The 26801-nt window shown below is 44.0% G+C and overlaps 1 protein-coding gene across 2 annotated transcripts in view; it reads left to right on the plus strand.

The window, feature by feature from the left end:
• DOCK1 (dedicator of cytokinesis 1) overlaps nucleotides 1-26801 on the plus strand; it is a 555400-nt gene that overhangs the window by 342064 nt on the left and 186535 nt on the right. For both annotated transcript variants that reach the window (XM_005566736.4, XM_005566737.4), the window contains exons 28-29: nucleotides 7340-7441; nucleotides 15292-15386. In XM_005566736.4, coding sequence (XP_005566793.1) covers nucleotides 7340-7441; nucleotides 15292-15386 — 197 coding nt within the window. The remainder of the gene's footprint in view (nucleotides 1-7339; nucleotides 7442-15291; nucleotides 15387-26801) is intronic.

Here is a 26801-nt window from a genome sequence, read left to right on the forward strand (position 1 = left end):
CAAGGATTACAGAAGTTTGAAAGATTTATCTAAGTATGTTATTATTTTAAATCTGAGAAATATGATAGTTATAAGGGCAAATCATTTGATTTATCTTGAAAATCACTAAGTCAGGGGAGGAATATAAGTAAGATATGATAATCATGAATATAATATCATATCTACCTGAGGATAATGATTATAGTTCTTTGGCTGGGCACGGTGGCTCAAGCCTGTAATCCCAACTCTCTAGAGGCCAAGGCGGGTGCATCACCTGAGATCAGGAGTTCGAGACCAGCCTGGCCAACATGGCGAAACCCTGTCTCTACTAAAAATACAAAAAATTAGCCAGGTGTGGCACACCTGTAGTCCCAGCTACTCCGGAGGCTGAGGCAGGAGAATCACTTGAACCCAGTAAGCTGAGGTTGCAGTGAGCTGAGATCACACCACTGCACTCCATCCTGGGAGACAGAACAACACTCCATCTCAAAAATAATAGCAATAATAATTATAATAATTATATTTTAATTATATACATTACATTATATACATCTACAATAATAATTATAATAATAATTTTTTACTTCTCTTACATTCTCTAAATGTTCTTCCTTTCCTCTGGGTTCTGTTTTTGTTTGTTTGGGCCTCCTTTATTAATGCTGGATGAATTTTTTTCACAAGGCCCAGTGCTCTTGCTCAGACCTCTGTCTCCAAGCGTGTGCACAGAACATGGAGGTGCATGGGCTTTCCTGCATGGCAAGACTGGATGGGCTGAGCTCTCATACTTTTGGAACCTCCATGCTTAGTATTAGTGCTCATGTTCTCTTTGGCTGGTCATTCTCACCAAAGAGGATTCTTCTGGTCTTCTTCCTAGGTTTGGTGTGGGACTGAGGTTAGCGGGGGTTAGTTTAAGCCTCCTTGCTGATATGCGGGGAGCTGAGTAGAAGAGAGAGAGGGGAGTATGCTGTTTGACTTGACATCAAACTAAACAGGTGTTTCTTCCAGGTGATTCTTGTCATTGTGTTCTGCTTTTCAGGCACCTCCCTTGTCCGGAGAGTAAACACGTGGTCCTCTCCCCAGGAGTGAGTTGGGGAGCCCCTCACTGGACATGCTGGGCATAGGCAGACTGGATATAGGGTCACACTTCAAAGCGATCAGCACTGTTGTTTTTCACCTCCCATGTAGCCTCCTGAGTACCTGGCACCCCCAGTTTCTGGGCCTTCTTAGGGTTTTGCACCAGCGATTCACAGGCTTCCTGTTCAATGTCACCACCTTCTCGCCTCGAGGGCAGTTGGTACCCACTCATTACCCTCTTTCCTGCTTCTAGAATTCTCTTATCTTTAGTTGCATCTCCTCGGAGTCCCCTGACCCTTGTGATTTTGTGCATTTTTAATATGTGCCTTACTGTCATTTAATGTGAGGAATCGGGAATGCATGTTTGAAACAGTTTTTAATTTGTGATGTAGGTGCCCCCTATGTATACTTTGACAAACTCCAGCTCTATGCAGATTTTGCAGGAGTTTGGGGCTAATATATAACATTTTGAGGTTTTGTTTGTTTTTTGGACTCCCTGTTTTTTCCCTTTCATATTTTCTTACAGAAAAGACCACATATGAACATTTTGCCATTGGCTTTCCCTCTAGAAAAGAGAATGCCATTGTGCTCTGTAGGCCTTCCATCTTATCAGCTCTGAGAACTTAGTAATACTTGGATTTATTTCAAATCATTTTAAAAGAAGGCCTTGACTCTCAGTTACATTCTCTTTTCCTATATTCTCTTTTCCATAATGTTGCTTTACAGTATTGATTCTTTGGCTTGAATGCACCCCAAAATAAAAATCATCCAGAAGTAATCACCTTTATGGGTTTGTTGTTGTTGTTGTTGTTGTTTAGTAATATATTTTAAAATGTTACTGGATAATTCATTTTCATTACTTTTTATCAGGATTATAAGATGGCTTTATTTTCATTGATATGTTTGAAATTTAAGCATTTGAATGAAATTTCCTCTTCTAAATACCTGCCTCAGTGACAACATGGTTAAACTTTTTAACAAGACCCCAGTTGAAATCATCAAATATAATCCCGGATTCAGTCATTAGAATTCTGCTTTTATTGAAACTGGGCAACTGCTCTCCACACTCGGCAATCGTGTGTCTCTGTTTACAGCTCCAACAGCTTCTGAGGCTGGAAACGGCCCAGAGAGCCTTTGGAATTTAGAGAACTGAGAAAAACATTAAATTTCCTGCCTGTGTTGTGTGTCCCAGAGAGCAGATCTGTGCTCCATGCAAAGTGTGAGCTCCGGGGTCAATTGAGACAGCTTGTCTGGCCGATGAAATTACCAGGCTCAATTTTATACCCTGCTATCCAAGGCACATGGCTAAGTCCATTTTCATTACACCTTCACAGCTCCTCAAGAATATGAATTAAAACCCTTTGGATGTTGTCTTCTAATTCATACTTAGACCTTCCACTAGGCATAGTTGACAAAGGCACTGTTTAAAAGGTATGCCTCATCCTGAGTTTTCATTCTTCAGTCTGTTTTTGTTAGCCTTTTGTTTTTATATCCTCCAGTGACATCCTACATTCAACTTGCCTGTCACCAAACGTCCCCCTGCTCCACCACCAGCGCCCCATTCTACCTGTGCTGTTTTCCTTCTGCTGAGACTCACTTCCACCTGTGCCCAGTGCCACCTGCCTTTCCTTCTACCCAGCCTCAGTCCTACCTATTGTCCATTCTACCTACACTTAGTTTTGTACTCAGTTCTGTCTTTCCTTCTACCCAGCCTCAGTTCTACTTGTGCTCAATTCTACCTGCCTTTCCTTCTACCTGTGCTCAGTCCTACCTGTTCTCCATTTCGCCTATCAAACTACCTGGTGAAATGGGGCCCAAACAGATTTAAAGCTGGGGCACTGAGGTACTTCAGGAGGGCTGGGGGAGTGCAGGGACGAGTTCTGTCCAGGGCTCCCTCCAGGAGCCGTGCCAGGCAGTAGCCAAGGCCACACCAGCAGGGGGAGCCCTGCGAGAGAGACGTTTGAAGACAGGAGACTAAGAAATGAACTAGATCAGGGGCAGACGGGGAGAGTTTGTGGATCCTTTTCTTTCTGGACCACCTTTAAAAATATTGACATACTTTCTCTTTATAAAAACAATCTGGGCTTAGTCTCCCTCCACTCATGACTATCTGGTATCTTTTCTAGTCATTTTTTGTTTTTCTTGTACTGTATATTGTTTACATTGGTCAAATGTGTATACATAATTACTGCAGTTTTCCTCTTCAATTATTTTCTCATGCTAATAAAATGCTCCATATTTGCATAGTTAATGTTTAATGATTTAATGGTTGCACAATATTTCATCATAACACAAGTTATGGTTGCTTGATTTGCCAAATAAAAATATAGGACCCCCAGTTCAGCTTGAACTTCAGGTAAACAACAGATATCTTTTTCTAGTATATGTATATCTCATGTAATATTTCACTGCAACGTTTGGGACATATTTATTTTTCTTTGTTTATCTGAGATTCAAATGGAGCTAGGCATCCTGTATTTTATCTTGCAACCCTACAAAATATCATATTATTTACACAGTTTCTTGTGGTGGATGTTTAAAATTTTCAGCAATGCTATGAACATCTTTGGGTATGAAATTTTCTATTTTGAATTACTTCCTTTGGTGGATTATTAGAAATAGAATTACTGAGGAGATGAGTATTTATTTTCAAGACTTTTCAAACCTATCTCCAAATCACTTTTTAAAAAGGTTATAGCAATTTATGTTCCCACCAACAGCATATAAGAGTCCTCATTCCCTGCACCCTTGCTCGCATTATCATCATTGAAATACTTCTTTGCTATTTTGGCAGGCAAATAACGATGTATCATTTTCATCTTTGATTGCTAATGAGGTTCACTTTTTTGTTGTTGTTTATTAGGCATTTAGTGTCCTGGTTTTTAAATTTTCTGCAAGTATATCCTGACTTCTGTGGCCCCATTTTGCATTGCTTTGAAGATGTAAGGAATATGTGTTATTTTTACTTATCGACTTATTTTTCCTCAGCTGCTGGTGCTGGAGCCTGGTCCCTATGTTCGGGTTCGGAGATGATTCTGCACCGTGGCTTTTGCTCCCAGCCCACCTGCTAGGCTACCCATTGTCTGGAAGATAAACGCTTCATGTAGGAGTCATCTCCCAAATGCATTTAAAATAAATCAATTAAAGCATAGAATAGTAATTTTCTTCTGAGCATACAGAATTAAAGTTTTATTTTCACAGAGCTCCCTCATTTTTGTTCTTAATAAATGACTGGTTTCAAAGGGCTTCCATAAATACTCATTTATCCACCCTTATAAGCCCACAGATATGCTGCACAGTCCTGTTGTGTTCATGGAAACCATAAGGCTTCATGGTATCTGCAGTGTTTGCCCAGTGAAAATACTGATCCCCCAAGGTTGGGACTCCATTCCCAAAGGGCAGGGAGGAAAGAGAGGGGCATTTCAGTGAATTTTAGAATGCAGATCATCCCTTTCCTAATGGAATTCATGCTACACCTTAGAAAAGAGCTGAAAAAGCAAGACTGACTTTCGCTAAGAAAGGAAAGCCTGAACAATGCAAATGACTTCTGGAACGTTTCCTTAGGTTTGGTAAAGAGGCCACGCACAGTGCCCGGCAGCACCGCCTCTAACTTGTGGAAATGACCGTCTTTCTGGCCCTCTGGGCTTCCTGTAATGAATCCCCATCGCGGTTAAACAAGGGGCCGTTCGGTTGCCTTCTCTGATATTCTTGTCCAGAGAGACCTCCCAACAGGGCATTTACGTACTCCCAGGACTTGCTTTATGGAAACTGCTGTGTTCTCTTCAGTTTTTTGTTTTCTGTGTTACTACAGTTTTGGCATTTGTTGCCTTGCATGAATTTTTCAGCATGACATGACTGTCCGCTCCCTGAATTCAGTATGTCCACATCACCTGTTCACGTATCTGGCCTGAGTCTGGCTGCACTGGTATTTCTCATTAATGTTACTCTGTGCTCATACCCTCAGGATTTTGAGACCTCCTCAAGGGTTATGCTTTTCTTTCTACTTTCAGCCTGATTGTTTAAGCTAAGCACATTGATACATTGCTTCTGGTGATAAATAGCTGACTGTGTGATTTCGTTTATTCTAATGTGTAAGTCTCCATTGTGGAACTGGTTTGACCTGCAGAAAATTGATTTCAGCACCTACTAGGTCCACCTAGGCTGATACAGGCCTCTTCCTCAGCAGGAAAAGCTCCTCATCTCATGGGGAAGAGTCTGGGTCACAGCAACTGCATCAGGATCAAATGTGGGCAGAGTACTTCGAAGGCTCTTCTTCCTCCCCTCTTCCAACTTTTTCTGATGACGGCAAGAGTAGGGGAAAGTGAACCTCTAGCTTGTGTTGGTCATCAACAGTGGCTTCAGATTCCTTACAGGAAGAGTTAAAATGTGCATCTGGGTGAGGGGTAAAGAAATAAGGTTAGCCAGTAAGTACCTGTCTTGTAGCCCTGGAGTAGGGCCTCCACACCAAGGTTTGCCATTCACTTCTTCAGAGAGCGAAACCTCTAAGCCTCAGTTTCACTGCCTGTAAAGTAGGACAGGAAGAGAAAGTTGTGTGTGATTGAAAGAGGTTGTGTTCTGTTAAAGTCACAGTGTTGAAAGGGCCATAGTTCTAACAGCCTTAGCCCAGTGCTTGATCGGTGTGTAATATTATTAAGACGATTATCCACAGGACACATCTCATTGTCACAAGGAGTAGACAAGACACAAAGGCAGCCTCTCTTGAGCTGAAATGGTATGCCAAATATTTATGTGTTTCAGAAGTTCATGAATAGACCATTTTGCCATTTTACTAATCATTGCCTCAATGGAAAACAAGCATTATTTAGCTGTTTCCCTGAACACCAACTTGGAATCTAAATCTCAGCAATTATCATCATTCACAAATAATTTATATTTCTGGGCAAATGGAAGATATCATATCATCATTATTGTATTTGTTCAACTTGAGTAATGTGTCCTTTGAGGACTCATTTGGAAGCAGATATGTATACTATACGTATAAAATGAATTGGAGAAAATATTGGATTTTAACATTTCCCTGTAAAGCCTGTATTCCAAGTTAATATAGAAGACATTTAGGCATTCTGATATATTGCTGGTAAAAGGAGAGTTAGTAAAAGAATGCAATTTGAGAGCTCATTTAATAGGGGAAAAATAGAGACATGTCTCAAAGTATGTTTCATGCTATAATTTTACCAAACTTGTACTGGCTTAATGGGGAAAAAATATATATCCTATGTTCCTTCAATGTCATTATCTTAGGGGAAAATATTTAAGAGCAAGGAAGGCTTTACAGTGTTCTTAGCTACAAGCCCTAGCAGTGAGCAGTTGCGGTTAATGGCAACAGAACTGCCTAGCTCACAACCCCCCACCAAAGCAGGCACGCTTCAGGGCACGCAAACAAACGTGTGCACACGCACGTCCACACACATACTGTCTGCCTCCATTTGCAGAGGCCAGACAGACTTTTCAGCTTTGGCCCTTTACCTTCCCCATTCTTGATTTTCTGTGTTGCTTTATTTTTTCCTCCTTCTCTTCCTTTCTCCCCAGCTCCGTCTGGTCTGAGAAGCTCCCAGCTCTCCCACTTGACATTCTGATGAGCCCGCGTTCCTCCTCTCCTTCTTCTCGGGGAGGAGAATTGGGCCATAACTCATTGTGGAGTTGTGGTGATTGCCTCCGCATCGGGCGCGGGGGGATACAGGCTGATTTTGAGAAATTAGAGGCCTTTCTTTGTCATGGCCCGAGAGGAGAGGCTGCACACACATTTGCCTGATAATGAGGGCAGCAAGTTTCCAGGAGAGCACAGAAGTGCCCGTGATTTCCATGTCTTTAATTTCCAATGTCTTTAATTTTCTTGTATTTAATGCAAAAATATTTCGAGCTCGTTTTTCCGGTCTGGACAACCCTGTATCAGGAAACATTTGAGGTATTGCTAGTTAGGGAGAATAAAATACAGCCCTGAGTGTGAGTGCACCAGTGTGTCTCATTCATGTTACTGTGTGCTCATGTCCTCAGCATTGTGAGACCCCCTCGAGGGTTTTGCTTTTCTTTCTACTTTCAGCTTGATCTTCTAAGGACCCCCTACCAAAAAACCATTCCTGAGGTTGGAAGTGACCCACGCCTTATGCTGATCAGCCCAGAGAGAGGGGCAGCAGAGCCCAGGGCTCCTGTCCGTGCCCCATTGCTTCTCCCTGATAGTTTCAAGTCCCAGCATCTGGGATGATTCCGGCTTTTCCCATGAGTGTTGTTCTGTCTCATCTAATTTTGTCTTTTGATTCATTTACAGGGAAACTTCGTGGCTTGCATGACAGCTATTTTACGACAGATGGAGGATTACCATTATGCCCACTTGATCAAGACTTTTGGGAAAATGAGGACTGATGTGGTAGTAAGTGTCCCTTTCACCCTGTTCATGTAACCATGTTTTAGGGCCAGCACTTTAGACAAAAGCCTGATATCAATATATTCATCTAAAATAGGATTTTGCATGAGAACTTGTCTCTGATTGATTTCAAATGCCTCCTAGGAAGGTCTGACTGAAGCCTCGTTTCTAACAAGACAAGGGTCGGGACTTGCAGACTTGCTTCTAGGGCTGAACGGAGAATGATTCAGGGGCCGAGCCCAGAAAGTCTCTTGTCTTTCTTGGTGACAGTCTCCTCTCCTGTGCTTTGGGGTAATTGAAAATTTGGAGATGTTATCCATGGATAGTCTCCCATTAACTCCTATTCATTTATTGGTTGACTTTTTAATAGCAGAAGCCAGAGTGACTTTTCAGCTTTAAGTTGTACTCCGTTATTAATTAGCTGTAATCATGGAAGCTCATCAACATTTCTCCAAATAATTCTCTAGTCATCCTCAGTAAAACTATGATACAACTTAATTAGGAAAAGTATAATAGAGGGGAATTTATTGCTTACGAACTACGTCCCTAATGACCTGAAATTACATTGCCATATGGCAAATATCCTCTGCAAAGCTGCAACCAAACTTGTTGGCAGACTTCGTGATTACATGTTGACTTGAACTTTTAGATTCCATTTCTAAGGATCCATAAGGTCCTGTAGAACAGGGTCCCCAATCCCCGGGCCACACAGCAGGAGCTGAGTGGTGGGCAAGCGAGCATTACTGCCTGAGCTCCGCCTCCTGTCAGATCAGCGGCTGCATTAGATTCTAATAAGAGTACGAACCCTATGGTGACCTGTGCATGTGAGGGATCTAGGTTGCACGCTCCTCATGAGAATCTAATGCCTGATGATCTGAGGTGGAACAGTTTCATCCCGAAACCTGCCACACCACCCCTTGGTCCATGGAAAAATTGTCTTCCAGGAAACTGATCCCTGGTGCCCAAAAGGTTGGGGACCACTGCAACAGAATACCCATAGATACCTGCAGAACACGGCAGTGTCCTGGTGTTTCTAGAACAAGGGTTGTTGCACTTGACATGTATCTTATTAAGAAATGGGAAGAAGAGAATGATCTTCACGATTTTTTTCAAAGGATTATTTCTAATACATAATTTTCTTTTTGTTGCCACTATATATATAATGCATAATTTTATTACATATCTATAGTGGCAACAATAAGAAAATAATGTATTAGAAATAATCCTTTGAAGATATAATATTTTTATATTTATATATACACATATATACATGTGTATATATATACACATATGTACATGTATATACATACACATATACATTAACATACACACACACACATAGTCATGTGTTGCTTAACAGTTCTGCCAAATGCATCGTTAGGCGATTTCGTCGTTGCGCGAGCCTCATAGCGTGTACCCTTACTTAAACCTAGATTGTGGAGCCTACTACACACCTAGACTAGATGGTCTAGGCTGCTGCTCCTAGGTTACACACCTGTACAGCATGTGACTACACTGAATACTATAGGCAGTTGTAATACAATGGCTGTGATGTCACCAGGTGATAACAATTTTCAGCTCCATTATAATTTTTGGACCACTGACATATACATAGTCTGTCACTGACCAAAATGTTAATATGCAACGTGTGACTGTACTTTAAGATTTCTAAGGAGAACAAAAATGGGTCTAGACCTTAAAACCCTAGCAGTTTCCTCTCAATAAAAGTAAGGGAATAAGACCACGGTGAAACCCCGTCTCTACTAAAAATACAAAAAATTAGCCGGGCGCGGTTGTGGGCGCCTGTAGTCCCAGCTACTCGGGAGGCTGAGGCAGGAGAATGGCGTGAACCCGGGAGGCGGAGCTTGCAGTGAGCCGAGATCGCGCCACTGCACTCCAGCCTGGGCGACAGAGCGAGACTCTGTCTCAAAAAAAAAAAAAAAGAGTATGTATATGTTTGTATTTCTGTGTCTGTTTTTTCCTGAATATTAATGAGTAGTTGATAGTAGGAGTATACTCAAATATGTAACCTGTATCCAATGTTTATATCCCATGACTCTTTGGAAATCATGGCATAGCAAAATCAAATTTTACATTTGTAACATTTTATTCCATAATTGAATCTAAACTACACCCTACCCCCTGCTTTGGTGAGTGTAAAGAATAGTTGTAACTTAAAGCTAGAGGAACAGTTTTTTAGATAACGTTCCAGGTTGAATAATAAAGTCTTCAGAAATAGAAGAGTTACCCATCTGGAAAAGTCAGGACTCCAATTAGTACTTTGCCCTTTTTCAGAACAATCACTTCATAAAAATCCACACATGCAAACATTTAATCTGAACTATTAAGTGCTGTGATTGATAAGGAACCTTCAAGGTAAGTGAAAAGTGGTGATGCCAAATGGTATTTAAAAATTACTGTAGCTTGCTGAATTCCAGCTGTGTGCCCTCTGTCTTTGCTGAGATCCCAGGATCAGATGTTTACTATGTGTTGTGGTCCCAGTTTCCCAGGGGATGTTTTTCCATAGACACAACAGTTCAGAAAATCAATGATTTGCAGACAGTTTGACTTCCATTAAGAAATGACGTTGACCGGGCACGGTGGCTTACGCCTGCAATCCCAGCACTTTGGGAGGCGGAGGCGGGTGGATCACCTGAGGTCAGGAGTTCAAGAACAACCTGGCCAACATGGCAAAACCCCGTCTCCACTAAAAATATAAAAATTAGCCTAGCATGGTATTGGGGGGGCGCCTGTAATCCCAGCTACTGGGGAGGCTGAGGCAGGAGAATCGCTTGAACCCGAGAGGCGGAGGTTGCAGTGAGCCGAGATTGGGCCACTGCATTCTTGCTTGGGCGACACAGTGAGACTCCATCTCAAAAAAAAAAAAAAAAAAAAAAAGACGTTTGCGGTTTTTTGTACCAGAAATTTAGACTGGAAAGATTGTGAACTTTTTTACTGTTGTTAATTGTCAGAACTTTTGTAAAATGTGTTCCTATCTGTTAACTATACCGAGTATATGACTATTTTTCTACTCTGACAACTATTTTTTTTTTTTGAGACAGAGTTTCACTCTTGTGGCCCAGGCTGGAGTGCAATGGCGCAGTCTCGGCTCACTGCAACCTCCTCCTCCTAGGTTGAAGCGATTCTCCTGCCTCAGCCTCCCAAGTAGCTGGGATTACAGGCATGCACCACCATGCCCGGCTAAGTTTTTTGTATTTTTTAGTAGAGATGGTGTTTCTCCATGTTGGTCAGGCTGGTCTCGAACTCCCAACCTCAGGTGATCTACCCACCTCAGCTTCCCAAAGTGCTGGTATTACAGGCACGAGCCACTATGCCCGGCTTACTCTGACAACTATTAAATAAAAGATTATTTTGTACAAAATTATTTGATGTTATTTAGTATTTCAATATGAAAGTAGCCAAAGCCATTTTTCCTGAGACTATTTCCTTTTAACAAGTACTAATTCAGGTTCTCAGATGTAGCCCTTTTTGGTTGCGTGAGTCATTTTCATACAAAATCACACTGATTACCAACACCAATGATAGTGAGCATACAGAGCACAAGTGGAAAGACTGATCTGGAAGAGAAAAGCAATAGACATGTTCAGTTCAGAACTCTCAGGACAGAGGCCATCCCAACCCTTTAGGATTCGAACCACGAAGAATCTGTAGGATCCTCTACACTGGAGTTGCTGATCTGCCCAAGGGGCTGCTGGCTGCCACGTGTCCACGTCTCAGTAACAGAAGCAGAGAATGTGCCCCGATTCTCTGTAGTCAGCTAGAAGGGAAGGAGGAGGGCTTTGGGACTTCTAGCGGAAAGTGTTGTCTCGCCACTTCTCACAAATTCTCACTGTGTGGCTTTGGAAAACACACACTAAATTTTCCTACACTCTCGCACTTCTGTGACCAGAAGTGTGTGGGTGTCTCCCACCGCAACCCATTCTCTGACACCAGCTGGATGTCCTACAATTCAATTCAATTCTGACACCATCTACCTGCAGTTAGCATCAGATTCTGCAAGGAAAAGGGCTTATCTGACCTTACTCAGATTTCACCAGTGTTTTCCTTATTCTCTTTGCCCTGTGGATCACAAAAAAATTTTACAAATACAGAAAAGCTGAAAGGATAATACAATGGAGCCAGGCTCAGTGGCTCACGCCTGTAATCCCAGCACTTTGGGAGGCCGTAGTAGGAGGATCTATTGAGCCCAGAAATTCAAGACCAGTCTGGGCCACATAGTGAGACCCCCATTTCTACAAAAAATAAAAAAAAATTAGCCGGGCATGATAGATCATGCCTGTAGTCTCAGCTTCTTGGGAGGCTGAGGCAGGAGGATCGCTTGAACCTAGGAGTTTGAGGCTGTGGTGAGCTAAGATTATGCCATTGCACTCCAGCCTGGGTGATAGCATGAGACCCTGTCTCAAAAAAAAGAAAAAAAAAATTGAAATCTTGCTACCTGCCACCTGAATTCATCAGTTGAAAGCACGTTGGCATATTTGCTTCCGTCATGTGTCTCCAAGTATCTCTGTCTATACAGCCAACCCCTTTCAGTCAGTGAGAGACGGGGATGCACCTGCCCTCAGCTGTTCAGCAAATATCTCTGGGGAGGAAAGACATTCTCTGTTGGTCTTATTGCTCCATCAGAATGCACCAACCACCCCTTGTGCCATTTATATTCAGATTTCCTTCATTCTTTCCAAACTTTTATGTCCTTTTCAGCCATCACATTTGGGGGTTGTGTCTCTTTAATCTTTCTTTTTCTAAAATAAATCCATCACCATCACATTGTTTTGTTTTCTTTTCATAGCATTGCTTTTCAGTTTTTCTGAAGAGATCAATCCATAGCTTTTGTAGACTATCTCCCATTCTGGACTTTTTTAATGCTGCCTTGTAATATGCCTTTCAACTGGTTTCTTTATCCCCCTGTGTGTTCTGCAAACCAGAAGCTTGTTCTGAGATTCAAGCTCAACTCTTTGGCAAGAGTGTTTCAGTACTGGTGTTGAAAGCTTTCTGCTGTGTTACTTCAGGAGGCTGGGCATGTCGTGCTCACCCACTACTAGTGATGCTGAATTTGACCACTGGGTTAAAAGCTGGTAACTTCCAGATCCCTCCATTGTGAAAATATGTACCTCTTCCTACCTTTGCAATTATCAGATAACCTTTGGATGAAACTTTGAATCCACAAAAATGTGGACATGTCCTATTTCCCTAACAATCCTTCATTGGATGGGTTGAAAATCTATGGCTGGTCCTTGTCTATGATGGTTACTCCTTTGGCTGAGCAGAATGGAAATTTCCTAAGTCTAAGAGTCAAGTGCTTTGTCTTTAGTCTAAGAGCATTGGGAAGCCATTACAGAAATGGGTTCCATGTGATGTCTGGAAAGCATTGATGCCTTGATCAGATTTATCATTTGAAAAGTAAAGCGTGGGGACAACAAAGGACAAGGATGGACCTAAGTCCAGGTGCAAGAGGATGGCTGTTTTATTCAAGTGGGGACAGGGATGGAAAGGTGCAGACAGAGTTATGACATGATCTTGCCTCTGAAATAGATGGATGGCTATTGTTAGAGCAGCCTGCTTGTTGTATAAGACATCCTGTGAATAGTCAAACTAAAACATGCAGCCGGGCACAGTGGCTTACACTTGTAATCCCAACACTTTGGGCGGCCGAGGCAGGAGGATTTCTTGAGCCCAGGAGTTCAAGACCATCCCGGGCGATATAGCAGGATACCATCTCTACTAAAAATTAAAAAACTAGCCAGGCATGGTGGTGCACACCTGTGGTCCCTGGATACTCAGGATACTGAAACAGGAGGATCACTTGTGTCCCAGGGTTAAAGCTGCAGTGAACTAAGATCGTGCCACTGTACTCCAGCCTGGGTGAGGGAGTGAAATGAATAAATAAAATAAATAGAAACTAAAACTAAAAAATGCAACAGGAATAAATCCACGTTGAATGATGAAATTTTTACAAAATACCCCTTGTTGACTTGGAGACCCTAGTGGAACAGTCTGGTAAGCCTCGTCAGCTGCTCGAGGCAAACACAGTTGTTAGGGGCCACTGCCATGGCTAGTGAATTATGCAGAAAGCAAGGAAGACTTGCAGAGCCTCATCTCCCACTAGATGCAGCATTTTGTTTGATCAGCAAAGTACCAAAATTTAACAGCTGAGCCATACTAATGAAGTATGGGACTGTGTCTCTTAGAAAAGAAAGAGAATTGGGAAAATATGCTTCTCTTCCAGAATAATAAAAACGAGAGCCTGTATCTCAATTATTAGGATTTGAGAAGTAATCATCAAGAAAGCCAGCAATTTCATGCAAATAGAGATGTGACTGAATTGCGGTACTCAGCCTACAAAATATGCAGCCTGGTCGTTAAAATGGGAAACTCTTGACAAAGTGAGGAAACTCAGTAGTGAAATATGAATTTCAATAATTAAACTGGAAAAGAAGCCATTTGTTGTGTCGGAAGGGAGGACTGGGATGCTCCCGCTCCTGAGATCAGGAGGACACAGCGCCCACGTGCAGAGTTTGGAGGACATCTGGACTGACTTTTCCAACTTGATTTTGTCCAGGTCACTAATGTCTCCTAGACTGGAGGCATCCGCTCAAATAGAGTGATCAGGATCACTCATTTTATTTATGGTGGGGGCACAGCAAACTCCTCACACCGCGGACTTCACCTGCCAGAACCTGACTTGGCCATTAGAGTTGGAGAGAAAGTATGTTAACTTTGAACATTAGCTTGTTATTGTCATCAAATTTAACTTGTGCCTCTTTGCAGGAGCTGCTTATTTAGACCTTGTACTGGGAATTGCTTTCTTGGCTGCTTAAATTCTGTTCACCACCTTGGCCTTCACAGCCATTGCACCTAATTATGATTCAGGAGATTAAATAAATGAGAAATATCCACTCATTTGACGATCCTGACCACGGCCTCGCTTTTCTAAGACAGTTCTTGGTTGCCTTTTCCTTTCCCATCTTGGGTGTTGTGTGAGTTTGGGGCTACCAGGGATGTGTACTTTTTGGGATAGCCACTTGTTTTGTTCAGGTTAGCTCAGGGCACCTGTCAAGCTCTCGAAAGTAGGAAATCTTCTAATTCTGATACACACATAGTGGACAGCCCCTAGGAACTGGCTGCCCCTTCCTGATGCCAGGCATATTCTTATTGGCATGGAAGCAGGGTAGAGCAACTGGGTGTGTCCCGAACCCTGATTCTTTTCAGTTGCCCTGCAAAGTACAGAGCATCATCTAAGATACTAGAAGCGTAACTCGATAGCTTTTGGGGATGTAGCTGCCATCTAGGAGAGTTTGGCAACATGGCCATCCACTCAAATGGTTTACTGTGTGCCGAATCTGTGCAGATGGTCAGGAGTTCCTATTGGAGCCTTTCATTTTGAAATTCCATGAGCGAAAGGAACAGACAGTAGTATCCTGTATTCAACCTGAAATCATGTCCTGTTCATCATGAAAAATGGATTTAGAGCAAACATAAGAAAAAGCTGTAACCTGCAAGCCTTGTTTGTAAAAATCATATTTTCCTAGAAGCAAAAAGGATTTGAATGCCTATTCCTAACCTTTGGGGATTTACTCTTTAACTATTAAAGAGACATGCTCAGGGACTATTTCAGAATATATTCTTGAAGAAGCCAGCTCAGACAGGAGGTGCTCGGCTAAACAGAAAGACGGGTCTAATTCACAGCTCCTATGAAATGTATCTTCATTACTTTTCAGGATGTTTTCATTCGGCCCTTAAAAATGGGGTCTTTTATAATCTAATCATCGATGGGGGGCGTATCGTTTTTACCTTTTTCTTGGTGGGCCATTTCAGTGTTTTGTTTTTTTTTATTTCAGGATTTCCTAATGGAAACATTCATCATGTTTAAGAACCTCATTGGAAAGAACGTTTACCCCTTCGACTGGGTGATCATGAACATGGTGCAAAATAAGTAAGTGTGGGGAGAATGGCTCTCACCTTTTCTGTGGCTCCCAATTCATGTCTGCTGGGAACAGTGATGTTGCCTGGAGACCAAGCTGGCTTCAATGAAATGTTCTGCAAACGCTGTTCCTAACTCTGTGAGGCAAACAGTTGTAGGGAGACATGGACTCTGAGTTTGTGGTGACTTCCTTATGACAACACAGGGCTCTAGCTGTAAGAACTTGAGCTTCATCCCCTGGAGAAAAACAGCCTGGACCTGGATCTCCCATAGCTGTCGTCATGGGCACACGGGTTCTGCTCGGCGTCGCTTTGCGCTCGCATGTTACCCACATGTTTTTATCAGCCCTAGCCACCGTCAGCTCCATGCAAGAGGCTTTTGCAGAGTGTTGACATTTCACGTATTTCAGTTTTTTTAATCATGAGCATTTTCTTCTTACTCATTCAGTATTGAACTTGTGCCTTGTTTATCATCTCCAGTGAGGGCTGTTGGTTAATTTTCTAGTACACTGGCTTTTATCATTTCTGTGAGCACTAACAATGACCGTAGAATTCTCAGTCACATGGGATTTTTAAAAAGAACTTTCTGTTCATCTCTGTTTTTCTTTCTCATTGCAGTTTTTATGGAGATAATTGTGGGTTCGTGTGCAGTTGTAGGAAGTCATAGAGATCTTGTGTATAAGGGAGTCGATGATGCAATTCACTGATCTTACTCGGATTTCCTCAGTTTAATTTGTATTCATTAGTGTTTGTATTGAGTTGTGTGCAGTTTCACCACTTGTATATACTGTGGACTCCACCACAGTGAAGCCACTGAGCGTTTCCATCGCCACAAAGGTTCTGCTTGTTGCCCAATTATACCCACATATACCTCTCCCCTCCCCGCCCCACCATCCCTAAGCTCTCTCAACCACTCATTCGTTCTTCATTTGTATAATTGCTTCATTTCAAAAATGTTACATAAGTGTAATCATACTGTATATATGCTTTTAGCGCTGGCTGTTTTCACTTTGCTTAATTCACTGGAGATCCATTTAGGTTGCTGCCTGTATCAATAGCTTATTCCTTTTTATTGCTGGGTAGTGTTCTGTGGTACGACTGGACCAAGTGTGATGAACCATTTTCCTGTTGGAGGACGTCTGGGCTATCCCCAGCTTGTGGCTCTTATGAATAAAGCTGCCAGCAGCCTTCGTGCGGCTGTTTTTGGGTGAACATGAGTTTGTTTCTGTGGCATATATGCCTTTGTGGACAAATGCTGGGTTGTCGGGTAATTGCACATTTCATGACATAGGAAACTGCCAATCTATGGCTGAACCGTTTTACATTCCCACCAGCCATGTGAGTGATTCGGTTTGTCTGCATCCAGCCTTTGCTGTTGACATTGTTTTTTATTTTAGCCATGCTGGTAGGTGTGTAGTGTAGAATTTTCTGTGATGGCTTTGCCTCTTTTTAATGCCTGTTGTCCTTCCCTTCGACAAATCCAAAGCAGCACGACCTTTCCTTTGGCCTCCTCTGGGTTTTGCTGCTTTCTGGGGCAGCAGAGACAGATTGGCCTTGTGTACCATGGCTGCAGGAGTCCTGCAAACCTCCCTGAGGGGTAAGCCTGAGGGAGGGAGTGATGTTCACCCCACGTCAGATGTTACTGAGGTTGAAGTCTCCTTCCACACATCAAAGACGGCATTTGAGAGTAGATGGTGAGGACGCCCCGGAGACCCTGGCATTGCTGTATCCTTAGCCCTGGCCCAGGGACCAGAGTGGGGGTCCTGGCCTCTGCTCCTTCTCACCCTTCCACCTGCTGGGTGACTTTCAATTATTCCTGTGGCCATCTCTCAGCTTCCAAGTCGTCCTCTAGAAAATGATGGACTTAAAATAAAGCGCTGGTCTTTTCCCTTTTTCTCTGTCAGGATGAACTTTTGTGATGGACAGTCTAGATTTCCTCTGAAGAGCTCTATAGCGTTGTGTTTTTAATGGCTGTATTTTGCACATAGAGAAAACAAGCAAACACACCAGCAACAAGGATCAAAACCCCCGCCGCCCTGGAGCTATAGATCACATGACATCATTGGCCAGGAGCAGAGGTGTGGCTGAACAGGCCCCTGAGCACAGGGTGTGGAGGCGGCCTGGCCTGGTGGATGCCGTGCTCTGCCTCCTGACTCCTCCACATGTACACCTGACCTTCAGGTCTCCCAGCGGAGCAGCACATCCTGGCTGTCAGGCTGTAGACTCTGTGGCCCTGGGTGAGCACTGCGCCGACAGAGGTCAGGTGGGACGGGCTCCCTGAGGTTGCATTCATGTCGCTTCTACTCCGAAGGTCTCCTGTTTAGGAGGGCATAGTCAAAATCTACTTATTTTATGATTTTTTTCTTTCTTTTTTTTTTTATTATCAAGAGCCTGTTTTCAGTTGGAATATTGTGGCCGCATCATTCCCTCTTCCTACTTCACTGTTTTCCTCCTGCCACCAACCCTGCGCTACATAAGGGTTGCTGCAGCACTGGCCGCGGTGCAGAGCCACACAGTCACTAAGTAAGTGGTCTGGGGCTCAACCCTGGGAGTGCTATGGTTCTGGTTCCCTTCTCCAGAGACCTTGTCCATCTTCTCCTGGGATATTCTGTTGTTTGTGGGGTGAGCAGGTGGCTTGATCCACATTCCTTGGAATCGTGAATTCGCTGCAAACCAGTGGCAACCTTCCCCGGCCAGCACCCCTCCTCACTAGAGCCCCTCCACAGGGCACGGTGCCTGACACAGGTACACGCACTGCAGCAGCAGGTTGGTGCGGTGGCGTTTGGGACCAAAGCCTTTCCGTCTTAGAAACAGGGAAGAGAGTCTTTTGTTTTGAGGACAGGGAAACCCTGTGGGAGAAGCCACAGTGCTCAGTGTCCTCTCAGCGGTTGATTGGATGAGACTTCTGAGGATAAAGTCTACCTTGGTGATAATAAAGTCCACCTTGTTCTCTTGCTCATCGTGTACACAGACCGCAGCTGCAAAGGTGTCTTGACAAGGGAAGCAGCCTGAATGTAAAATCCTACAGTTTATTTTCTGTTTTACATAAAATGTTATGCTGAACCGTCTTATCAAGGATTCTAGTTCTCTGAGGCCAGGTCGTTGGGCAGCCAGTGTTTCCTCCATGGGAGCTTCCTGCAGAGAAGCGGTGTGTGCCTGTGGATGTGCCCGTGCTCATCTCTGTGTGTGCCTGCATGTGTGTGCATGTGGGTGTGTGTGTGTACCAGTGCTCATCTGTGTGTGTACCCGTGCTCATCTGTGTGTGTACATGTGGGTGTGGGTGTATACCTGCAGGTATGTGCATGTGGGTGTGTGCACCCATGCTCATCTGTGTGTGTGCATGTGGGTGTGGGTGTGTACCTGCATGTGTGTGCATGTGGGTGTGGGTGTGTACCCGTGCTCATCTGTGTGTGTACATGTGGGTGTGGGTGTGTACCCGTGCTCATCTGTGTGTGTACATGTGGGTGTGGGTGTGTACCCGTGCTCATCTGTGTGTGTACATGTGGGTGTGGGTGTGTACCCGTGCTCAACTGTGTGTGTACATGTGGGTGTGGGTGTGTACCCATGCTTATCTGTGTGTGTGCATGTGGGTGTGGGTGTGTACCTGCATGTGTGTGCATGTGGGTGTGTGTGTGCACCCGTGCTCATCTGTGTGTGTGCATGTGGGTATGGGTGTGTACCTGCATGTGTGTGCATGTGGGTGTGTGTGTGCACCTGTGCTCATCTGTGTGTGTACATGTTGGTGTGGCTGTGTACCCATTCTCATCTGTGTGTGTACATGTGGGTGTGTGTGTGCACCCGTGCTCATCTGTGTGTGTACATGTGGGTGTGTGTGTGCACCCATGCTCATCTGTGTGTGTACATGTGGGTGTGGGTGTGTACCCGTGCTCATCTGTGTGTGTACATGTGGGTGTGGGTGTGTACCCATGCTCATCTGTGTGTGTACATGTGGGTGTGGGTGTGTACCCGTGCTCATCTGTGTGTGTACCTGCATGTGTGTGCATGTGGGTCTGGGTGTGTACCTGCATGTGGGTGTGGGTGTGTACCCGTGCTCATCTGTGTGTGTACCTGCATGTGTGTGCATGTGGGTGTGGGTGTGTACCCGTGCTCATCTGTGTGTGTACATGTGGGTGTGGGTGTGTACCCGTGCTCATCTGTGTGTGTACATGTGGGTGTGGGTGTGTACCTGCATGTGTGTACATGTGGGTGTGGGTGTGTACCTGCATGTGTGTGCATGTGGGTCTGGGTATGTGTACCCGTGTGCTGAGGTGTTGGTTTCAAGGAAAGGCACTTTTATTTGCAGAGATTCTGACTCAGAAGCTCAAACAAACCCATATTCCTATCCCAGTTGACACACTGAGCAGAAACAAGTTCCCAAGGTCACGCAGCACAAGAGTCAGCCACGGAAGAGGCATTTTAGGTCCCGATTGGAGTTGGTCACTGGTAACTGTAACTTTTATTCCCACATCCTTCTGCCCCCAAATGCTGCCCTTTGTGTTGAATAAACAAGATGAATGTTTAGAAGCGGGATCAGGTGGGTGTTTGAAGAAGGTTATTGCCTCCCTGTGGTCAGATACTTGACGCTGTCTGGAGACAGCTGGTTGGAAGACCCTTAAGTATTCTTTGACACCTTTGCTTCAATACCAGCTTCAAAATTCAATACCAGCTTCAAAATGAAGGGTTTGCGTCCCTTTCCCTGTGCGCACGCATTCTCTGTGAGGCAGTGCGCGTCCGCACTGTGGAGCCGAGAGTGAGCTAACACTGGGCATGCCTTCCAGCACCAGTCCCTGCCGTGGGGCTATCATAGGCCATCACATCCTGAATGCCCTCAGCAGCCCCCGGGACAGCTGCTGTGTTTATGTCCGCTTTACACATGAGAAAATTGAGGCATGAAGGTCGGGTCACTTGCCAGAAGACACAGAGCTGGGCGGTGTTAGTGCCAAAACTTAAATCCAGAGCATCCACCCCAGAGCCGCGCCTGAGCCACCCAGCTATGCTGCCTGTTGGTCTTAAGTAGGTCTCCTGTTTCCCAAGAGAGTGTTAGGAGTTTTTGTTTTGTTTTTATTCGAGTGTCCATAAAACATAACAACTTTCCATAAGGTTTACTGCTTACATGAGTGAATTTTGAGCTGGAATTCATTACATTGCTACTTACTTTCTTCACCTTTAGAAGGGTATGCACCATTTATTAATGTGCTTCATACAAGCCAATCTTGCTGTGCAGTCTAGAAAAATCACATCTCCCTAGTATTGTCATAAAGTAATCCCCTTATGGAAATTACAGATACCATATTCTATGTCTTTATCTACCTGCCAGATATGTGTATCTATATTGCATCTTACTAGATTAACATTTTATATGTTGCCAGACTTCCCTGCTTCCTCCACCCCTTAACAAGTACCAGAGACTTCCTTGCCTCGGCTGGATGAGCAGTGGTTCCAGAAGCTTCTGGAGTCTGTTTCAGTTTTAATGGCACAGTTGGACATGTAGTTTTACCACCTATGGCTTAGAAATGGACAAAATCAGCCTCTGTGGTCTCTTATATTCGTACACTTGTTTATCTTTGTCTCTGTGAACATACCTTTCCTCGATACATGGGGCTTGTAAAATGTAATTAAAGACAATATCTATTAGTTTTGGTGATAAGACTTGTAAATCAAGAATCAAAATTATAGGATTTAATGAATATCCCAAAGGATGGTGTTCACTCGGTTGTTATGTTCAAGATGGGAACTGATTGGCGATGGCCTGACATTATAGCTCTGCTCTAGGATATGAGAGTGCCAGATGGCAAGATGACATTTAAGATGAGCACAGCACAGAGAGAGTAGAAGTGTGCTTGTGTGCTAGCACCCAGAAGTGCTTTATAATCTTCCCAGAGGGGAACAGCTGCTAAGTTTTCACTGAAGCTCTCAGGTTCTGTTGGAAGCACAGACCTTTCCCTGTTGGCACCTACATACTGGTATCCATCCTGGAACTCTTATTAGCTGACTTTCTCAGATTCACGCTTTGTGTGTGCAGCATAGTCTAAGGGCCAGCAGTCATTCCATGGCTATCCTAGAGTTGTCCTTGGTTGTTAATGAGAATATGACCACTTGCTTGAATTTGTGTGTCTCTTCTAGCCTTAGGGTTTGCCTTAGTGCTCCAGTAGGGTGCTTGAGTTTATGTACTAATAACCCCTAGTAGAATTTTAAGTGATAGGAATGACCTGGTAGGAAGTGAGTCAGCCAGGTAAACTGAATCCCTTTGTCACCTCGAAGAAACCGTTTCTTATTAACTGCCTTACTTTTGCTTGAGAAACGCATTTCTACAACATGTAGTGGCTGAGAGAGAGGCCAGTACTGAATGTATTCCCCTGTTTCTGGAATTAGACTTTCTTGTTCATAATGACTACATAGTGTGTAACAAAACCTTATCCACAGTTGTCAGCTACTCAGACTTATACCAGAATTTTTAAAAATTCAACTACTCCAGCTCACAACTTCCCTAGTCCTCCCTGCCTACCGTACCCTCTGCTCTCAGGATAATAAAGACATGAAACCAGCATTTGCATTTCCTCAGAGCTAGTGTGGTTTGCATCTGGGATTATCAGTTGCTTCCAGGCATTCCTCTCTGTTGGCATAGGTTTTGTGTTTGAGACTTCCTGTTCGTTTTCAGGCTAGGCTGGGACCTACCGGAAATAACGATTAGGGTTTTGAAGCCCACACACTTTCACAGAGGACGTGGTATGTCTTGCAAGTAAAGGTTCATAGAACATGATTATAAAATAGAACATGTAAAATTGTAGAGAAAACGACGCTTTCGAGAAGTCATAATACTCAAAGCTAACTGCAAGATAAAACGTAAAGGCAAATAAGACGGTTGCCGGGTTCTCACTAGATGGTGAAAATGATCCTTGCCATTTACCAGGGGAAGCTGATGGTTCACAATGTAGTTGTTTGTTTTTTGGTTTTTTGTTTGTTTGTTTTTCTGAAACAGGGTCTCACTCTGTTGTCCAGGCTGGAGTGCAGTGGCAGGATCATGGCTCACTACAGTCTTTACCTACTGGATTCAAGCAGTCCTCCCAGCTGAGCTTCCCAGGTAGCTGGGACTACAGGCACATGCCACTGTGCCCAGCTAATTTTTTGTGGGCTTAGTTTTTTGGAGAGATGTTGTTTCGCCATATTGCCCAGGCTGGTCTTGAACTCCTGGGCTCAAGTGATCCACCTGCCTTGTCCTCCCAAAGTGCTGGGATTACAGGCATGAGCCACCACACCCGGCCATGATGTAGATCTTTATATAGGAGACACTGATCAAGAGAAGATCATAGGGAAGGAATCAGTTGAGAATTCAAAATTCTGCCCGTAGAAAACAGAAGAGATGATTCTTTCAGTTAGGAAATGCGTAAGATGTTACCAGTCAGCATGTTGGTTATATCAATGGCTGGTTATGATTGGACTTGTCGGAAAGACTAGCTCATCAAATTAAAGGGATTTAGCTGACCTGCTCCATTTAGTCTTGTCTAGTCATTGACCATTTCAACATTGAAGATTGTCAGTCAAAAACTATTGTTTGGTTTTGTTCTATCTTCAATCTATACTTGTCCTTTCACACTTTGAAATTTCATCCCTATTTGGAGTTTGTGAGATCATGCTGCTATTTATTTCCAGTGTCTATGTGTTACACATGTAAAAAAAAAAAAAAACCATGGCCATATGGAGACCGTCCCAAACAGATCAGGATGATGCTTGCAGTCTGCAAAGAGTGGAGGATTTTGATCTCTTGACTGCATTTTGACGACCACCTTGGCTCATTTCTCTGTGGCCTCTCCTCCTCTCCCCATGATTCGTCCTTCTTTCAGCCAGGAAGTGTTTTCCTCAATCCACTGACGTGGCGTATTGCATTTTCACCAGCCTGACATCCTAAGGCACCACTTGCCTTAGGATGGGAGAGAGGGAAGAGTTAGCGCCCATGTGCAGGGGACCTGCCCCCAGGACCATGGCACCAGTGGCAGCCTATGGATGGCTGAGTCAGGAGGATTGCCTGTTTTCTTTCCTGTTCTACCTCCGTCCAGAGAAGCACCTCTGCATCCCAATTAAGGGTGCATAGTTGAATATTCTTTGTGCGGGTTGAAATCACGGTTATACAGCATTTGGGACTTGAGAAACTCTTGGATTATTACTTCTTAACATCTTGTTTCCTTTCTTTGAAGCCTGGATTTTAGTTGATATTGTGACTTCTCATTTAATTTATTTTTAAAATTTATTGGTTTACTATGGAGGTTTTGCACATCCAATGGCTTGATGAGTTTAGGCACACTTTAGAATTATTTTTTTCCTATGAAACAGTATACAGCAGTTGTTGACAGAAACACTGTCGAAACATAACTAGCTAAGTACCAACACACACACACACACACACACAGACCATACTGACTATACCTTTTGCTTTGTGCCGAGAGATGTTTCAAGCATAAAATAGACAGGGCCTTTGGCTTTGGTCCTCATAACATGAAGTGCCTCCTCTGGCATTAAGTGCCAGCGGGATGCGGTATTAACACCAGCCAGGTGCTCACAATGAGATGTGCATGGTCTCTGAGAATTTGGGGTGAAAAAAATAGCAATTCAAAGTCAGTATAGTGAAAACATTCTGGAATGAAAATTTCCCTAGAGTTCTCCATACCTGCATTTTACTACAGCTCATACGCTTAACAATACTGCTCTTTGAGCCGTCTTCCTCTCCAAGCACTGGCCTAACCTGAGACATTTCACAGCCCAGAGCCCCCAGTTGGCAGGCCCCAGGGCCCCAGGTCTGCTTCCTAGGTTGGTTAACTTGGGCCGTACCTGAGTGCATTTCTGGCAAGTCACCCGGAGAAATACATGAGACTTTTTTGGGGGCTGTGTTGGCCATTGTGACGCATCAGGATTTCAAGACAGTTACTGACTTGGATCCAGTAATGATGCTCTGGACCCTGCAGCAGGAAAAGGACCCCACTGGGGCTACATTGCTACGTCTATCTTTTAGTTTTTCCTTCACAGATTGCTTTTAGAGAGGACACAGGCACATTGGCAGTTCTCTGTCAGCAGCTTTTGGGCCTAGGTATGGTTGCATTTGGTGTATCAGAGCCCGCCGCACCTTGGGATGGAAACTGACCTATGACCAAATGCTACCTGTTGGAGTTCTGTTCATTCTTCAGGCATGGTCATAAATTAGTTCAGATACTTTCCGTACCAGTTATTCTATGGCATGGCTGCTTTTGCTTGTTGCTTAATAACTAAAGCAAATAATTTCCAGAGTTTTACCTGGTTGTTTATAACCAAGGTAGTGCACATAGCCTAGATATTTTAAACTGTGTCGTCTTATTCAGATTGCCTCTTTTAAATTTTAATTGAGAGATGAAAAATCAAGCTACTCTCAAAGGAGTGGCGGTGATGAAGAGCTCTCTGCAGGACTCTCATTTAGGGAAGCTCGCTTTAGAGGAAGGTTTGAAAAGGGCAAAGTCTGTTTAAGAATTCTCAGAGACCATGCGCACCTCGTCGGGAGTGCCTGGCTGGTACGGATGCCTTATCCCGCTGGCACTTAATGCCAGAGGAGGCACTTCACGTGATGAGGACTGAAGCCAAGTGCCCTCTCTGTTTTATGCATGAAACATCCCTCCGCACAAAGCAAAATGGAGGAAATACAGTTTATTACGATCCTCCTCCCGATCCTCTCATGCTAAGTTTAAACCTCCTGTGCTACTGGGACTTGGAATAAAGTCTATGCGGTATAGGACCCTCTGGTGTGATGCTTTTCTGTCTAGATCGGGAGGAGGAGGAAGTCATGGTAACTGAGTCCTCGCGGGCTTGCCGGGCAGAGTCTTCCGTGTCTTTTTGGTAGCTCTCAGTGAAGGACAGTTGTTTCCCCTAGAGGAAAATCGACAGTGTCCACACACATTGTTGGTGTCACAACTTGTGGGGAGAGGGCTGCTGGAATTAGTGAGTAGAAACCAGGGATGCTGCTAAACATCTTATCATGCATGAGACAGCCCCCTGCCACAAAGAGTCATTTCATCCAAAATGTCACTAGTGTCTCCCTGTGATCGATGAAAAAAACAGAGTCTCAGTGATGCTAAGTAACCATTAGAAATATATAGAAATATATGTGCAGTGGCTCATGCCTGTAATCCCAGCACTTGGGGAGGCCGAGGGAGTTCGAGACCAGCCTGACCAATATGGTGAAACCCTGTCTCTACTAAAAATACAAAAAAAAAATTAGCCGGGCATGGTGGCGTGTGCCTGTAGCCCCAGCTACTCAGGAGGCTGAGACAGGAGAATTGCTTGAACCCAGGAGGTAGAAGTTGCACTGAGCCGAGATCACATCACTGCACTCCAGCCTGGATGACAGGGAGACTCTGTCTAAAAAAAAAAAGAGAGAGAGAGAGAGAAATATGTGTGTTTTATTGCAGTGACTCTTTCTCTTTGTTTCCCCATTTCTCAGCCACCCTTCTCGGCCATATGACCTCAGCCAAACCTCTAGAACAAATAATAGCAGCTGCCTGCTGAACATAGGACTCATCTTCACTTATTAGGGGGCTGTCCGAGAATTGGAGGCAGTTTCCCCAAGTCACTCTGCCCGGGGCTGCGGTGTCTTTGCAGGACGAGATTCTTGTGGGCTTTGGTTTGGAGTGGTGGTTGGGAGCAAGATGGCATTGGAATCACAGTGACACCAATGTCCATGCCAGGGCTGCCTCCAGTCCTAGCTGGCATGTGGGACATGCATTGAAAATATTAGCAAGAGCCTGTTCTCAGGATGCTTGGGCTGCCAGCTCCTGTACCCCCATTCCGCTGAGCCTGGGCTGAAGGAGTAGCCATATGCCTTTCCTCTCTACCTCTGCCAGCCAGAGGCCACCTTCAGTGCAAGGGTTGAGAGCGGAGCCCTGGAGTCAGCTTGTCAGGTCAAATCCATGCTCCACCACTTGTGAGCTCTGTCAATTTAGTGTTTGGCAGATTTACCCCGTGCTGTAGTTTCTTCACCCATAAATTACAGACGGAAGTCAAGCCTTGCTGGAGTGTTTTGGGGGAATAAATGAGAAAGTACATGTGGGGTGCTTTGTTCAGAGCCTGACCTCCAGCGACCTTGCAACAAGCGGTGTCTGTAGCCACCTCCATTTTTATGAAGATATGATAGTATGTCAGTGTCCCTCTGAATCTGAGAATTGAGCCCACAGGTAGGGTGTGCAGCACAGACATTACCTTGGAGATTCAGAGCACTTTGTCCGTGTATTGAGAAGTTACTTTATAAAGAAATACAATTCTTTGCTTTCAGAGATTCACTCTCTTCTTGTGAGGGTATTTGTATTATTCAAATTACGGTTTTCCTTGATTTATAGGTAGTTAAGTCAACCCATTTTGCTTGCTGTTTTCCTAGAAGCAGCATTTGCAAATTGCTTTATGTGACACGGCTGAC

The sequence above is a fragment of the Macaca fascicularis genome, chromosome 9, assembly GCF_037993035.2.
Source record: "Macaca fascicularis isolate 582-1 chromosome 9, T2T-MFA8v1.1".
NCBI lineage: Eukaryota > Metazoa > Chordata > Mammalia > Primates > Cercopithecidae > Macaca > Macaca fascicularis.